Below are 18,833 nucleotides of genomic sequence, written 5' to 3'. Positions count from 1 at the left end.
TATTTTGTTTCCAAGACCGATATATAACATATGATTTTTATATTGAAACAATCCCTGTCATATTCTTTCCAACTTCTGTTGGCAAATCTATTTAATGCATCTGTACAATGTAAAGACATTGGAATAATGTTGAAGATGTAGAAGACATAATAATATTTGGTAGACTGACAAACTTGAGTATAACCTCTGAAGACGGTCATGTTCATAGAATACCTTTGGGTTCACATGTATATTTGCCTTACTTTTGTCAGCTAAGTAGACATTCCAGGAAGGTCGGGCAAAGTGCACTTACTCTGTCTGCGTGGACTTTAGCCACCAAAAGGATAATTCCTGTATATCAAGCAGTAAGTACTGCACAATGCAGTCTAGCAGAAAATTGAGTTATGGTTTACATTCCTCCTTTGCAACTTCCTTTGTCATCACAAAATCAATAAATATACCTAATTTGCTTCATGCAGCCAATGAAGAACCTCAGAGCGTGTCTCACAATGTGATTCACCAATACCTCGGCCATCCTTTTGGCAAGTCACATAGGACAGAAACCAGGGATAAGAAACGTCTTGCATCAAAAGTCTGGATATGTTTTGTGTTCTGTATCTGATATCGATCTGCATGTGTCTGGATGAGAAATGAAGATTGACTAGGCAGATTTGGACATGTATAAAAGTCGCACTGTAGCTTCTCCCCCTGTTAGTATATTTTGAAAAAGAAAATTGGATGAAACCCGATGACCACCTACATGCTGGGTGGTCTTTAGTCTATTTAGGTGAAAGGAACTCCTCGTTCTTAAGTTTTTTGTTGATGTCAAGACATAAATTCAAAGTAGAACAAGGCTTTTGCTTTCTGGCTTGCCCTTTTAAATTAGTATTACGTTAGCTGCCTTTCCATCCAGCAAATATTTTGTGTTACAATGCAGGAGAAATTCTGATTAGCCATAAAGGAGGCTCAGCAATGTACCAATGTCAGGGATCACGCCCTTTTACGATTTCATATTTTGTGCCATCTTACTAAATCTGGTGGGAGATTTTCATCAGAAGTTGCCAAGAGAAGTGATACTGCTTTTCATTGCTACAAATGACTGCTGAGCATAACTCATCAACCCATGTCACATTCAAGAAGGGCAAGCGGTTTCGTTGTAGCAAAAGGACTACCGTTAGGGAGATGTGTGCATTATCCTCAGACAGTATATCTCTGATTTCCAGACTAGTGGACAATAGATATAGGTTGAGAAGAAAATGCCATCCAGGAATGTGTGCCACATGGAGCAAGCCTGTTTTGAACATCCCTGTGCATCTTCGTAATATAAGTCTGTGTGTAACATAAATGTATTCACAACCACCCAACAGTTTGTCTTCACTCATTCAGTTTTTTAGGCCACTTCCCTTCTTTTTCATTATGATATATGTTTTGGTGCTCCTATGAACCTCTTTGAAGCCACAATTAAAAACCTACCTGCTGGCCACGCAGTAAGCAGTGAAAGAGGGCAAACGAGCTCATTTTCATTCTCATCTTACTTGATTTCTAAGACATAAAAATACTCCACAAAGTTGAATTAAACACGTTTCTGTGCATGAATTCCATGATCTGGACAACTACATCTATTAGTAAATCAGTTGCCCTTTTAATGTTTTGGAAATCAACATGATTCTGGAGCTTGATTTCAAAACTTACACTTATATATATATATGACAATTTCAAAAGACCTGCTAGTCTTAGCGTGCCAATTAAACTGTCTAATTGTGAAAATGATGTCACGAAACAGGCACAGAGTGAATATACAAATAAAAGATTACTCAAATAGCTCTAGAAACATCTAAAGATCACACATTGTATTGACATCATAAGTACATTTTTAATTAAGAACATTTTTCAGTGTCAATATATCCTCACTGAAGGAAATTAATACAATGTACGATGCCTCTGTAAACATTACAGTGAAATGAAACGTCTAACACTAAAATGGAAAGCAGACAAACTAGCAGCTTCTAAGGGGTGAAGTAAGAAGATAAGGAATTGTTTGTTCGTATATATATATATATATATGTATATATATATATATATACACACACACATATATATATACATATCTATATATATATATGCATCTATGCACACACGGGGCTTTGCGTTGGCAGGCAAGTGCACATTGTTGTGACACATGCCATCACATATCCTGCAGGACATGCAAAATTCTACAGTAGCAAAATGGGTCAAGTGTCTTTTTAGAGAGCAGGCAGAGCAAAGCACAGAGGCAAGAATACACACACTAATCATTCCATAGCAGAAATAGCTTTCAACTGCATATTTTATAGACCAGTGCCAGAACTGGAATGGTTTATTGGAAATGTATTGCAGCATTCAAAATAGCCTGCTGCGACCCGTGATATAAATGTATACTGTATGATGTAAATTGTATTTTGTTTGTACCAACAACTCTTTCAGGTCCATTTTAGGGAGTGACCAGAAGTGCACTAGAAGTAAAGCTGCTGTCAATAATTATAAATCGCTTACAACATAACTTCTTTATTATGTTTCATTGACACAAATGGTGCATTATAAATCCTTTAAGCAACAGATCACAGTCCGTATGCCCTTTTCTGTTTTCCTGCTCTTGTGATGAATAATAGCTGGACATATTAAGGCAGACAATCAAAAACTGCTAAACTATTTGGAGGATTTTTTATACATAGCAAAAATATGATGAAAGGATCTCAGAAGCAAAAATGATTATGCATATTGATGAATGGAGCATATTACATACTCTTTATTTAAAGGGCACTTTAATAAATGATTGGAATTAGGACAGAAGACAACAGTCCAATTCCAGTCACCGGTATGATGAACCGCTGCAATTTTGATTAACTAAATAACGCTGCACTACACTAGTTATAAAAAGCTTAACTAAACTTTTGGATATTTGAATAAATGGACATAGAGCTTTAAATGATCATAACCTTATTTTTTTATTCATATATTTATTAAACTCAAGACACTAATGGTATTTGATTCGAACTAATTGTGAAACTAAATTTTTTTCTAGCACAAACTTTTCTGGGCACCTCAACCCAAAATGGCATTTGTTGAAAGGGACCTTGCTTTAGTGGTCTTAATCAGCACATGTCCTCTTTCAGTGGTTCACTTGCAATTTTCAGGTGCCAAAATGTTAATAAAGCATGCCTGTTATCAACAAACAGATGAGACTTTTCATGTTCTGGCACATCCTATTAAATATACATCTGAAACTTTATTAAGCAAGAGCAATTTCAAACAGCTTTGTTAGTGCATGCTGCATACATAATATGCACACACAATCACACATTCAGACTTACATCTGTTATTGTGTTCAGAGCAGTGTCTGCACCAATGCTGAAATCTGACCCCGGTACATTGTTGGAGACAGTAGCAGGGACCATGACCATGGGAATACAGAACTCGTCATATTTTTCACGGCCCACAGACAGTTCCAGCAATCCCAAATAAGCCTAAAGGGCATGGGAATAGCATGAGGAGATAAAAAAGACATGTTTGATTTGAAAAATAGAGAAACATGGACTGGGCATAGGGAGATCCACTGGTATCACGGCACCCATTTACAACACAAAGGAACCACTAAACAGACACAAAACACATACAAGCAAAAGACAAACTGGAAAGAACAGTAATTAATCATCATGGAAATGCAATTTATTTTCATTCTCAATTTACTACTTATAGATCTTAAGCATTTTACTGATTCATATAAAAATAAAGAAACATTTTGTGTAAGTTTATCTTCTCATATGATATCCAATGTAAGGTAATTAGAGACACTTTGGTATTTTATTGGAAAACTTTCTAATATTGTAAGTTGATGTTTTCGTAATAAATATTTTAGATAATAAAAATGGTAACATACTATTACATGCTGAAAAATCACACATGCATACATATGAAAATAGGTTGAGTACATTTCCCTTTGTTTTCTTTACACACTTTTTAAAAAAAATTGATTTGTTTTACTTCTGAGAAAGTATTTTAGATGTGGTTTGTTTTGCAGCTGCTGATTTACTTTGCCCTGAATCTGTAAAGCTTTTATCCTCACAAGTTGGATTCTCTTGCAGGGAAGGTTCATCAATATGTGGGTATTGCTGTCTGAGCAAATCTACTTTCATGGACAAGTCTCCCGGTACTCCTGGATTGGTCCTGTGAAAGTAGGTCAACACCAGCAAACTTACACATTTGTGAGTATTAAACAACAACTGGAACTTAGGGCCTGATTACGATCTTGGTGGATGGGATACTCCATCACAAACTTGACAGATATCCCATCTGCCATATTACACGTTCCGTGGGAGATCATGGAGCTTGTAATATGGCACAGGGGATATCCGTCACATTTGTGATGGAGTATCCCATCCACCAAGATCATAATCAGCCCCTTAGTTTCCTAAACTAAACAACTTGCAAATTCAGTCTTATCAACAGCAGGAGTAAACATGACTTCATGGTAAAAATGGGAATGGAACACCACGTTAATTCATGGGGTTGCAGACAGGTGGTTTCTTAAAGGGTAAGTGTTTTCCAAATAGAGAAAACAGAGTAAGATCTTTACGTCTCACTGCATTTATGTCGCGCATGCAGAAATGATCCCCTATTAGATTTTTATATGCACAAGTAGTTACACATTTGAGAACACCAGCTATTTACTACTTGTGGCCACATCTGGGAGCCTTCCTGATATGCATTTGTAAATACAAAACAATTAAAAATGTACTCCTAAAATAGAAGTAACAGAAGTAGAGTAAGTTTCTAAATATTTTTCAGTATGCTGGGGGAATCAGAACCAATATGTTCAGAAGCTTCACCATTCTGAATATGTAGTGGCTCAGTAAAAGCATGAATCTAAGAAAATACATTAAAAGTTTAAAGACATACATTTAAACTTTGGAAAGAAATGTACAAGTAACCTTACTAATTAATACTCTGTGTTTTTCAAACTCAAATGTGGCGTACCTTCCATTTTTCATTTCTACTTGAGTTAAAAATGGAGCACTCCAAACACACCAGGTGTTGTTTTTTTTCCACTGGAATGGCGAAAATAAAATGCCTTGATTTTAAAATGACTAAGCTTTTGCAGTTCTTAATTACTTCTTCAGATGGTATTTAACATTTGTGGGTGTTTCTGGGAACCACAGGGTTATGTAATTTACGATTGTTCCATCTGAGATAAGGCTGGTGTAATCAGAACCAGAAGAAGCTGGACAAATACTGTAGTCAACATTTGTTGTCCATAGAAAAGTAATGCAACTGAGGAATTAAATATATGATCTCATGAGAAGACTTCACCACACTATGAACCAAATGCGCTTGGCCTTTGCTAATTGGGAGATTACAAGAACATGAATTATAAATCAGTAACATGTCTACATGTTACATGTCGTATTTAAAATTAGGACTGAAGAACAAAAAAGAAAGTGTAATATACAATTTGCAAAGCTGAAAGAGTGCAAAATCACCTAATTTAAACATTCAACAGTCAAAACTAAATTGCATTAAATAAAATTGTACCTCAAATCCACCAATAACCAAAAGGGCGTGAATATTATGAGCTCGAATTTGGTCAGCAATTTTTTCAAAATGTTTTGCTGGCAGGGTCCTGTCAAAATAAATAATTACTTCTTCAGAAATCTACACAATCCACATTTGCATTTTTTTTTTAATACTTGAACAATATATGTGTTATGTTGAGGCTTGAAGGAAAATAGGAAGATGCCTTGCATGAAGGATCCATTGGTTATGATGAGGTAAAGAGTGAATTTCCAAAGAAGGATTTTAAGTTGTGTGAATGGAGGAAATTGTCTTCACCGATGGTTGGCTTTAGGCTGTAACCATGAGAGGTCATCAAGGGAGAATTCTGAAGGAGGTTCAACAGGGAGCATTATGGAGGGGTAACAACAGGACATATTCAAAATATAGTGGTGTTAACACTACTAAGTGGCTACAGCAATTAGGTCCAACTGCACCCAAACTACACCCAAAACACCTTACTCTTGTGGGTACAGCACCTTATATTTGAAGCATTTCTGCTACAATGCAATGTTCTCTAGAACGTTCTGTGTTATATCAAAAACCTAAAAAATACTGATAGTGATCTACTACACAACCTATTAGCAATAGCTCAAAACTGGACAGAATGACTAAAGTATGTGATCTTCTTTTATCCTGGAATGTGTGTAACGGTATCAGAAGGCCTTTCCTTATGCTTTGAAAAAGGTGTGTAATACCTGAGCCCTAAATATAAAGGGGTTCATTATGAGTTTGGCGGGCGGAAAAGGCCTTCCGGCAGACTCCAGTGGTCAGGTTACCACCACTGTGGTCTCCTTCCCACAGGCCCCATTACGAGTTTCCCACTGGCCTACACATTGACGCTGGCTCATAACTGAGCCGGCGACAATGCTGTGGTGGGTAGGGTGCACCAGCACCAGCACCAGCACACGTCATGCTTTTCACTGTCTGCAAAGCAGACAGTAAACAGCGTGAAGGGGTTGGCTATCAGGGACAAATTAGGCATCTGTCACTTTAGTTAAACAACCCAAGCATTAGAAATATTAAGTGATATATCAAATAAGTCAGAGAAATCATAGATTAATTGGAAATGCTATTAAACTACATTAGGTCAAATAAACAATTTCACTGTGGAAAAATTAAAACAGTGACGAAGAGTGAAATAAAAAGGGTCATAAGTAACATCTTCTGAAATTTTCTAACCTCAAGAAAATTAAGGTACCCCTACAAAAGAGAGCCTGATCTCAATTTCATGGTCAATTGCAAATATTAAATCAAGTAAGAATGAACCACAGATCAAAGTGAATGCTGGCCTGCTTTCTTTTGGGGACAGACAGAATTAGTGTTGTGGAAGATATGCAGCTTTAAAACTTAATTGCTAAAGCATTTAAGGGAGCAATTTCTTTTAGTGTTACTAATATTATTGATATATTTAGTCTTAGTATTGTTACAATTATTTTTAAATAGAAATTAGACAGTATGTGGGCACAATTTAAAGACATTAACACCACATCTGATGGTAAGTCTTTAAGTAAGAATACTGGTAGATGTGGTTGACAATTTGATGGAATTAATTATATTTATTCTAAGACTAAACCTTTGAGCACTATTATTTACATGTAATTTGCTTATGGAACACTAAGGCATATGATGTGATTTTCTTCAAGGCACCTTTTTACATCCATCAATATGGGAGTAATACTGCAGTTTTCTTCAACAATTGCCAAATTAAAGAAATTGTTGGCACCATTTGACAGTGTGCACGTGTTCAAAATTATCTGCAGTCACTAAATGGAGTAGCTCAGATTTGCTCAAGGGCAGATCATTTTACTGAAAGGTTCTAAGGATTGAGTTAGGTTATACATATTAAGCTGAAGAACAGTAAAAATAGACTAAATCTGTATATCAAATATAGGAGCAGCAACACAAGGCAAAGCAAATGGAACTCCTAATATCATTTCTTTGTCACTGACGCATAATTTGCTCCAATTCTTCCTGATCTTGAAATGCTCATGCATAGAAATAGAAGAAAATATGTAAACCTACATCCTAATCATGTACCTTAGGGTGCCTCTAATAATCAATGTCACGGTTCAGATAAAGGAACACTGATGTGTGTCCTTGTGTATGGATGAGCAAATTGCACATGACATATATGCTACTCAGATATTTTTGCATTGTGCACATTTTACATTAAAAATAAGAATACGTACTAATGTGAAATTTGAACAGTGAGGCTATTTTTCCTCTAATTCACTTATTTTTTTTTTTTAGTAAATCATTTTGTGTACATAACAATACGTAATGGCTCTGCTAGTCCCTAGAGGCTAATCGTCTCATTGACTTTTTGCTACTGCAAAATATGCACAATAGTTTAGAGACAGCTCAGTCTTAGGAATATTTTTTATGCTGCTTTGTCTATTTAGTGACTATTCACCATTTTAGGTAACAGCTAATAATATAGTAAACTATTACTGATTTTGGATACTTTACTAGTCGTTTTCTAAAATTACTTTACTAGCATGTGCCTATTTTGAGTGTGGGCAAAGCAAAGGTGCCCTAAAATGGTCCTTAGCATTTAGGCCCATCATGCTGTACAAACATGCATGTCTGACATTTACCTATAACCCAACTCAACATAAGTTTATACTTATCAATGGTGGCATTCAATATCTCTACATTAAATCGCCATGATGCCTGTGGACTTTCCCCTTGACTAAATGCATTCCTTCAAGGATTTTGTGAAGAAAGTTGTTCAGTCAGGCTACCATATATTCTGTGTTGATCCTACTAGTAAATGTTTTCTATTTCACAGTCTTGTTATATCTTAAATCCAGAGTAAAAACTTTAAAAGATGCATCTCAAACACCATACTACTTCCATCCAGCAGCAGCCCGCTTAATCACCAACCAAAGATAATATGATTACATCACCACAAGCTAAATCAACAATAATGGCATGTGCCTCGCTCACATCAACTTTCAAACCTGCAGTTTAATCTTCAAGAATGGACACTCAAATAAACTGAATTGCCAAGTGAATTAAATCTCATGAGGCAATAGCACAACCTAAAACACCATGATGGTCAGTCAGTCCTGAAATCCAAAGGCCTCACAGTTAACAAGTGCACAATAATTTATCTCTTAATGTGCTCTCAGGCTACAGAACAGTATGCCATGGAGCTTCAAACGTGTGCCATCCTTTCATTGCTTCGGGAAGGATCTCAAAAACTTGCATCATCTATGTCCCCTCTGATGCATTAGTTAATTTCCCATTTTAATGGACGTCTCTTAAGTTCCTCTTATTTCCTTCAAAGCTATTTGCAAATCTCTGATTATAAACATAAGGGCATGATTCAATACATGTAGGTAATGGGCACTACATGTAGGTAATGCCGAGCATAAAACTTTTTGGTTAACCTGGAATAGGTGAAATCTGCCCTGTTTGTTTTTCATCTGCAGGGAGAAATCTGGCTTGTTCCATTGGGGAAAAATAAAACCTGAGTCATCTAACTGGGCCATACCCTTCTCTCCTCACCCCTCTCCTCCCTCAAGCCCTGCTCAGTGACACCCTAGACCATCATCCACAACACCACCCAAACTCCCCTACCCAGTTTTTTTTTGTCAGAGCACAGCACAGCACAATTACATCACTAATCCTCAGAATATAAACAGGACCACTGGAATGATTTGAGTGTGCAGCCGCTGCGCTTTTCGCATCATTATGGATTTGCCTTCTGTGCCACATCCATCATCTGCTGCATACTCTGTAGATTGTAACAAAGAAATATTGCTTCCAGCTCAAACGGTTCAAAAGTTATTAACAACACTGTCAAACGTATTGCACATGGTTGAAGCCATTTTGGAAAAATTGACTGGTTAACTTTCTATTGCTTACTGGTATACTTAGGTGTTAAACTGGTATCAATAAGGCGCAACCTATGCCCAAAGACTGTTAAATGTACAAATTACAAATTAATGAAATAATACGACCACAAAATGTGCCACATTACGTTGCATAATTTGCCTTTTCTTGCTGCATAATTTAGTCAGCCCTGACACATAATGTGGCCCTCCCCTGCTGCATAATTCTTGTGCCCTGCATACATGTCCCCTTCTAAATAAGGAAATTCCTTTCAGGAGAACTGTCAGAGGCGGAGCAATCTTAATGTAAGCACAGTGCTTCACTGAGTCAAGAAAAAATCGTCCTTGCTGCGAAGGGAGCCCATTGAACAGGATAATGAAATATGGTCCACTTCTGCTGAGCACTGAAAGAACTAGTGCATGCCTCAAATCTGCTAGAACTGAGAACCGCAAATGTAGTTCTCAATTGCCACTGCCAGAACTGTGTGCACCCATTTCACCTGCAGCTCATATTTCTTCAGGTGTGGTAGGCTGATTAAAGTCCTGCTGAAAAATATTGCATCTGCCTTACTGTGGTATAAAAATAATGCTCTCCTATAAATCTATGGTGCATATTCCTATTGTTACATAAAGTACTTTACTGCTACCCCCAGGGATAGATTTGTGCTATTTACATACCTGCAATAAGAATAAAAAGTATTAAAATTTGTAAGATAATAAATATATATGATCTTCATTGCCATCAATTCCCCATTTCATTGGTGAGCATAGCATCCAGATATTTATGCAAACTCAAGAACTGTTGATAGATCATTAAAATGCAGTTTTCATGCCATTTCTCTAAATACTTATCTATTTTTGATATTCTATGCTAAACACGGACAGTACGACGTGGAGTGTAAACTGTACATCTTTGTAAAATAAATAACTATATGTTACCTTTTTGTGCCCAGTAGAGACCCTCCTTGGCCTGTCCATCCTCCAACATCTCCCCATTTAATCTCTTTAATCTAAAATGGTGAGAAGAAAATGTCAAAAAACAATGTCTACACAATGGATAATTGCACATTCACTAGTTTGTTCCACAGTTGTTGCTAAAATTCAGTGGATTTGAAATAACCAAAATTGTAAATTTAGAAGTGCCATTTATGGATTATGCAAAAATACCAGTAAGAAGGGAAATCACATCCTTCTGCAACCATTTTTTAAGTGTTTTTATTCGGGTTTGCAAGACATAATAAAAAAAGGCACCAACTAGTGGCTAATATATACAAATACATCGAGCAAAAGGACATCAGTATATCAGGTATTACCATATAAATGAATAAAAATAATATGGGAGAAAACATAACAACATATGGTAACAGGTGGTCTGGCGTGATGAACCAAATCATATAAATTAGGGGTTGTGGGATGAAAATACATCAATAGCGTCATCTTGCACATCAAGTCCATAGTAGTTGATTCAGTTATCCCACACTTTATTAAATTTGTGCAGGTAACTCCGTCTCCTATATGTCACCCTTTCCACTTCCATGTACATATCCATTCCTGTTTTCCACTCCGTCATGGTCGGTAATTCAGGGCGCCCCCAGTGTTTGGCTAGATACCTCTTTGCTACAACCAGGCCCAGATTGCATTGAAATAGTTTTATTCGTGTGAGGCCCAGATCATTAGGCATGCCTAGGTATGTGTTTGGGGTAGTCAGGTAGGGTCTTCCCAAATATTTTGACCAATTCGAGGAGTACTTTTCGCCAGCAGGTTTGTATGACTGGACAAGTCCATAATGTATGGAGGAAGTCCCCTCACTGCGCTCTACATCTCAGGCATTCTGGGGAAGAAGTCCTGCCTATTTTGTGGAAGCAAACTTGATCATAGTAAGTGTGAAGTAGAATTTTAAGCTGGATAAGTCTCAATCTAGATTTTATCGCTACCTCTCGTGGGAACATATTGGCAAATGCCCAGGCCAGATTCTTTAGTTCACCTATATCCTTCTCCCAGGTGCTTCTCAGTCTCAAAGAAGTGTTGGGCATATTGTTATTGATAGTTTTATAGATGGAGGAGATTGCTTTCCATGGTATCTCTCTTATCAGAAGCCTACTTTCTAGGGGTACATAGCCTGGGGACATCCTATCACAATATGTTATACAGATTCCTCTTTTAAATTATCTGGAATAGTAACGCTATACAAGAAAACTATTATTAAACTAAACTGCTTCTACAGACTGACTATGTGCCCCTTCTTTCAATTCATAACATATTTCTAATAAAAATTAGCCACAGTTTTGATTATAAGTATTATTAATTTTTACAAGAGAACTTCATTACAAAAACGAAAGAAAAATCTATCCACAAAACGTACTAAAAACACAAAAGGTAAATTAATATTGCCAGAAATTTTGAAACATACAAATGACATCATTGTAACTCACTATGCTGAAGTATACTAGTTTGCTCATTGGCTTGCTCATTTTTTATATGATTGCTGGTACGTTTTGAGACTTCAAGGTTCCAAATATGAAGCTAAAATTATTAATACAATACTGAGGGGCATATTTATACTCTGTTTGCACTGAATTAGTGTCATTTTTTTTACTCTAATTCGGTGCAAAACTAACTCTATATTTATACTTTGGTGCTAGACCCGTGTAGCGCCAAATTTATGGAGTTAAAGTCATTTTTTGGAAGTGGAGACCTACCTTGCCTTAATGAGATGCAAGGTAGGCATTCCTGTGCAAAAAATGACTATATGGCCTTAACGCCATATTTAGGGGCATATTTATACTCTGGGGCATATTTATACTCTGTTTGCACTGAATTATCGTCACTTTTTTGCTCTAAATTGGTGCAAAACTAACTCTGTATTTATACTTTATGCTGCATGCAGGACAACTGGCTGTGGCTAAATTTTGATAAGGCTGAGGTTCGGTTTTTAGTTGCACAAATTCCGTCTCATTCGGCTTTTGGTAGCCTAACCAACCCCTTTGGATTCAGAAAGGAACTGGGAAAGACTGGTTTCTCCTTTGAACCTCAGACAATTCATACTGCAGACATAATATACGTGCATCTACTCTACCTTTACGACGTCAGCCCGCTACTTCAACATGAACACAGGAGGCTATAGGTTCAGGCAGCAGTTTGTATTTTGTTTATATTACTGCATGGCAGCATACCTGTACATTTCTGTAAAGCATTTGTACTAGCAACAGGGTTTGCAGAGTATGACAATTAGGGCCACTTTTAGTCTGGCTTTTACAATGAATTGCTGATCACCTCAATTTTAAGGACAGAAGTCCAAGACTGTGGAAGACACCGACATAAAATCTATGAAACTTCCCAAATATCTCGGTGTGAAAAACTGATGAAAAGCTATCCGCTTTTAAAAAACACATAGTAAATAAGGTTAGGTAGTTCCGAAACAACGTTTGTGATACTACTCACAACTTTACACAGATGTACTTTATTGGAACATTTTGAATCTGTACATTATTTCATGTTGTTTCACTTCTCGTTAGTTTTAGCTTGTATTTGTTCGATAGTGAAGGTAAATCTTCTGAAGGTGGACTTTTCATACAGTGGTTTGAACATGAAAACAAATATTTCGTTATTTGAAACAATCTTCTAGTGTTATATGAATAACTGTACTGAAATACAGGTAGTGCACAGCAATGGCTTATAGTTCTAATAACAAAAAGTACATCAAGGAACAAGCAACGCTATGGAATAATCATTTACTGCTATACTGTAGTATCATAGATTCTTGAGAACCCCACTGGAGTTCTGTGTTGTTTGTTTAACATTCTGGGTTAGACCTTCAAATTCATGCAATCAGTAGCTTTTTAAATATTATTTTGTCTAATTTTCCGTAAATTGATGCATTGAAAGCATGTTTAAGGCTTGTGAGGCAATGTTAGTAGCAAGAATCATGATCTCAAATCACTTTCAGACAAGTCACACATTTAAAATTAAGAAGGGCTTTACTGGCAGATACAACCACTGTGAGTACACAGAACAACATAATGTTACATATAGAAATGTTTGTTTTTTGTTTGTTTTGCATGTTTCTATAGTGTAAAAGTGAACCGGTAGGGAAGCTGAGTGATTAACAGAGATAAATAATAATAGGTGATATAGAATGCAAAAATATATACTTAACATATGCATCAACCTTGAGCTTTCATGGTACCAGCAGGGGATAGCCCTTTGACCATCCTGGTGACTGCCTTGGAACCCCTTTGCCCTGGGGAATACTTAGAAATGCCTCTGCACCACCATTCAGAGGGTGACCTAGAATTTCCCATGGCCCGGGAAGCTTTTCCACGTGTAGTCCTTCAGGGGCACCAGATGTAACAGGAGCATCATCATGACACTAATTGCACTGTTATGCTGGTGTCTGCCACCACCCCATCACTCTCCCACCATGGGCTAGCCATCACTGTAATTGAGGGCAATTACTTTTGGCAGCCAATACAGGCTGAGTGGCCAAATAGTAGTGGTGCCTCCACCCAAGTGTAAAGGAAAGTCGTAGTGCATAAGAGCTTAAAAGTTAAAGAAAACTGTGGCATTGGGTATAATTTACAAAGTATTCAAAGAGATACTGTTAGAAATTGAGTCTTTGGTTGGCAATCAGGTTAGCCCCCAGTCCAAGCAAGGACCCTCACTCTAGTCAGGGTAAAGAAGAATCACCCTCAGTTAGCCCCCACTCACCCCTTTGGTAGCTTGGCACAAGCAGGCAGGCTTAACTTCAGAGACCAACACACACAGTTATATAGTACAAGCACCACAAAAATGACTCAACACACGGTTAGACAAATAGCCAATATTTATCTAAACAAAACAAGACCAAAACGGCACAAATCCGACATACCCAAGTCAAGTTATTCATTTTTAAAGATTAAACTCAAAATTAGCGCTTAGAAACACAAAATGCTTCGATAAAGTGATAACTTGGCGTCGTGACGGAGTAGTGCCCAACAACCCGACGCCAACGGCACCGGGTACGGAGTCACGCAGAGCCCCAGGTACAGCACCTTAGTAAAGTGTGAAAACAAATCAGGGCACGAAGTCAGGGATCGTGGCGTCGCTAGATCCGAGGCGGCATCGGTTCCGGTGCTGCGTGATGAAGGAGCAGAGGCATCACAAAGACGCGTCAGGTCTAGCTGTGGAACAGTGGAGGTGAGGCGGCGTCGGTGTGAAGCGTTGAATCCACGCATTTCAGACGGAGTCGATATTCGGCGGTCACGATGTGGTGCAGCGACTTCCACTGAGCTGCGGACTTCGGCGGGGCTGCCGCGGTGTTAGGCCTGCAAGGATTGTCACACCTCAGCGAGGACCACATAGTTGGTTGCAGGCGGCATCACGGGATTCAGCAGTGGCATCGGTCTGGAGTTGTCCGAAGCCGGTTTTCTTGGATTTTCACCAGCTTTTCCTTTCAAGGGCCCGTGGACAGGATAGGGCACCACTTGTCAGGGCGGGAGTCTCAGCAGGGAGTCCAGGTGCTGGTAGGGGAAGTCTTTAATGGCCCTGAGACTTCAGAACAGGGGGCAAGTTCAGTCCAAGCCCTTGGAGGTTCTTCTCAAGCAGGAATATACCACAAAGTCCAGTCTTTGTCCCCTTTCACAAGCAGAAGCAACAACTGCAGGATATCCCAACAAGCAAATTCACAGGCTGGGGCAGCACTTCTCTTCAGCTCTTGTACTTGGCAGAGGTTCCTCTTGATTCCAGAAGAGATCTGATTTTCAGGGGCTTTGGGTGTTCTTCTGCCCTTCTTTCTGCCTTTCTGCCTTTGAAGTAGGCCTATTTCAGAGAAAAGTCTCTGTTGTTTTCGAGATCCTGCCTTGCCCAGGACAGGCCCCTGACACACACCAGGGTGTTGGAGACTGCTCTGTGTGAGGGCAGGCACAGCCCTTTCAGGTGTAAGTGACCACTCCTCCCCTCAGCCCAGATGGCCCATCAGGATATGCAGGCTACACCTCTGCTCCCTTTGTGTCACTGTCTAGAGGAGAGGTGCAAACAGCCCAACTGTCAAACTGACCCAGTCAGGGAATCCACAAACAAGCAGAGTCACAGAATGGTTTAAGCAAGAAAATGCCTACTTTCTAAAAGTGGCATTTTCAAACACACAATCTAAAAACCAACTTCACTAAAAGATTTATTTTTTAAGTGGTGAGTTCAGAGACCCCAAACTTCACATGTCTATCTGCTCCCAAAGGGAAATTGCACTTTAATCATATTTAAAGGCAGCCCCTGTGATAACCTATGAGAGGGATAGGCTTTGCAACTGTGAAAAAGGAATTTGGCAGTATTTCACTGTCAGGACATGTAACATAAGTACATATCCCACCTTTAATGCACTCTGCCCATGGGGCTACCTAGGGCCTACCTTAGGGGTGCCTTACATGTATAAAAAGAGAAGGTTTAGGCCTGGCACGTGGGTACACTTGCCAAGTCGAATTGGCAGTTTAAAACTGCACACACAGACACTGCAGTGGCAGGTCTGAGCCATGTTTTTGAGGGCTACTAATATAGGTGGCACAACCGGTGCTACAGGCCCACTAGCAGCATCTGATTTACAGGCCCTGAGCACCTCTAGTGCACTTTACTAGGGACTTATTAGTAAATCAAATATGCCTATCATGGATAAGCCAATAAACAATACAATTTGCACAGAGAGCACACGCACTTTAGCACTGGTTAGCAGTGGTAAAGGGCCCAGAGTCCTAGAGCAAACAAAAACAGTTCAGGAAAATATAGGAGGAAGGAGGCAAAAAGACTGGAGATGACCCTGAAAAGAGGAAAATGCCCAACAGATGCAATCCAGTAAAGCCTGATCAATTGAAATTAAATGTGTGTCACATAAATAAACAAAGAAAAAGAACCGAATATGTTGTGTTACATTCAAGACAGAGCAGCTTCTCACTGCATCCATCAGCTAAAGTAATGTAGTATTAGAGTAGAAGCAGCTTTGGTACCTCTGGTGACTATTCTCACATGTGCAAAAGCACTAATGAAGGACAGACAAAAGCCGGAAGAGCAGGAAGCCCCCAATGGAAATTGCCAATCCACAGCTGCTGTCTTTCCTGGAAAGGTAGAGTAAGGTTCTGATTTAGAGTTTGGCAGATGGGTTACTTCACCACAAATGTGACAGGTATCCCATCAACCTTATTACAAATGCTCTAGGATATAATGGACTTGCAATAAGGCAGACAAGATATCAGTAACGTTTGTGATGGAGTAACCAATTCACAAAACTCTAAATCGGGCTCCTAATTCTTGTCTTGTTTCTCTTGTTTTTTTGCCAAATTTACATTTACAGGGGTTCTATTAATCTAATAGGTAGGTTGAATATGCATTTTTGTGCATCTGCATAGTCTTAATAATGGGGACTCATCCACTTATCTTTCGCATAACAGTAAGGAAAATTCATCGAGCTACGAAAAAAAAGGTCATATAGGCTTTACTTGACACCACCGAAAGATTAACACTACTTTAAGATTTTGTAAATACTAACACGTTTTCTCATTTAAATAATGTATAAGCTAATGATGTGACCCTGAGTTCAATATAAACCCATCATTGATATTACAAGAAAACAATAAATCATTTTTATTTATAAATTGATAATTTTTGCTTGGGAGCAATTACTAACCTGCCCTTTGGCAAATCCTTCAAATCCATCATTGATGGCCAACATTGTGTGACCTTCTATGATGCCGATTCTCACTGCAGAACGAACAGCACCATTCATGCCAGCAGCGGGGGCCCCCACGTTTAGAACAGCCACATTAAAATTACTCTGTATCAGAACAAAAAAATAACAGAATTAACCACACAGTTCATTGCCACAAACATTTAAGTATGACAGTATGTCATTTCAACAGTCATGTTAGTCAACATTCTAAACAGGCTCAGTATCATGAAAATAGCCTGAAAAGGCATGTGACCTGTAGATAACTCATGGCAACGCCAGAGAGAAAAAAAATATATTAGCAAAAATTGCAATTCTTTTGGTTATTACCAATGTATCAATAAACCAAGGGAATCCATTTAATATTGTTATTGTTTTGCAGTTTTATATAGCACAAACATGGTCCAAGGTCGTCAGAGCACTTTACACATGTGCCAGATTCAATACTTGAGGTCAGATTTTTTTTTTTTTAATATATCTTTTTTATATATTAAACTTGTGTATTAACTCAGGTGTTCTCCAGTCCCTGGAGGTAGCATTCCAAACCTATGCAATGACTGGTTGCTATGATACTCCTTTCCTCCCTGTGATCATGAAACATATTTCTACTTTTTCCCACGTGCTTTAGGTACCAGTTAAAGATTTTCTGTTTTTTAAACTTTGTTTATTGTTTTTAACAGAAATATAACCTTGCCGGCCACACGCCCACAGCCAGTTAAAGTTTTAACCAAGTATTCTCCTTTATATATATTTCTAAGGCGCAGTGTACAACCCAATAAGGTCTCGACCTTGAGCATTGCAGCCTGTGAGATGTTTTTTATTCTTTAGAGTACGCGTGCATGACAGCTCCCTGTTTTATGGTTAGCGTGCCTTAATTTGGATATCAGTAACGCTATATGCTTTCATTTTCTATTGCCCTCCTAGCCAGTTCTGTAAATGCACGCTAGCGCCATGCAAAGCACAGTATACGTGCATCAAGCAAACATAGTTCCTATTTAGGAACTCTCCACTTTTGTGTAGTTCAAATATGTAATGATGAAAGATTTACTATTTTCTGCTGAAATGTCCCCGTAAAAGGAGCAAAAATGTAAGTCCTCATTCTCTCTGCCCTTAAATACCAGACCGTGCAGTTTATTCATGCATGAGCATTTAAAAAACGTTTTCAAATGCATGCTCTTAAACTACTTTACACTTTTTCCCGCATATTTTGTGCAACAAAGTTAAATGTTTGTGTAGTGAGATAGAATCACAATAACAAACAATTGTGTGCACAGTCCCAATTATATTTTCTCTAAAGTGGTTCTAAAATGGAATGTGTGATAAAATAGGCAGTTTTACCATGTCAGTTAACGCATACTGTGGTAATAACATGCAATATTACTTTTGTGCTGTAGTATTACATCTGTAAACTGGGGATTAGTCATGGATTTGTTCAAAATAATGAGTTTTAGGGCCATATAATTTCACTTGACGTTACTTCTGATTGTGTCACAGAATTCTTTCTACTGGATAAGATGGACACACAGGTGTGTGTGTGCGTGTGTGTGCGCGCGCGCACGCGCACACGCACTAGTCTCTCCATCTCTTCTGTAGGGGGTTTATTTTGGCTATTTACATTCTCAAGGCTTCAGAACGATATGACTGAGGGTCAAAATATGGGCTTTTCCTGTTATAAAAAAAACAACTCAGAAACATGATCCCATGAGTTGGACAAGAGTGGGCTCCCTCGACCAGCAAAC

The 18,833-nt window shown here is 38.3% G+C and overlaps 1 protein-coding gene across 5 annotated transcripts in view; it reads right to left on the bottom strand.

Moving 5' to 3' along the window:
* The window catches only part of PFKP (phosphofructokinase, platelet), a 248,576-nt gene that overhangs the window by 51,388 nt on the left and 178,355 nt on the right, over positions 1–18,833 (bottom strand). For 3 of the 5 annotated variants that reach the window (XM_069211197.1, XM_069211201.1, XM_069211199.1), the window contains 4 exons: positions 17,056–17,202; positions 10,347–10,417; positions 5,548–5,635; positions 3,330–3,482 (listed from right to left, as the gene is read on the bottom strand). In XM_069211197.1, coding sequence (XP_069067298.1) covers positions 3,330–3,482; positions 5,548–5,635; positions 10,347–10,417; positions 17,056–17,202 — 459 coding nt within the window. The remainder of the gene's footprint in view (positions 1–3,329; positions 3,483–5,547; positions 5,636–10,346; positions 10,418–17,055; positions 17,203–18,833) is intronic. The other 2 variants (XM_069211198.1, XM_069211200.1) reach the window with 1 other exon arrangement.

The sequence above is a fragment of the Pleurodeles waltl genome, chromosome 10 (assembly GCF_031143425.1).
Source record: "Pleurodeles waltl isolate 20211129_DDA chromosome 10, aPleWal1.hap1.20221129, whole genome shotgun sequence".
NCBI classification, from domain to species: domain Eukaryota; kingdom Metazoa; phylum Chordata; class Amphibia; order Caudata; family Salamandridae; genus Pleurodeles; species Pleurodeles waltl.
The sequence above is the reverse complement of the archived record's forward strand: the minus strand, read 5'-3'. Positions and strand labels throughout refer to the sequence as shown.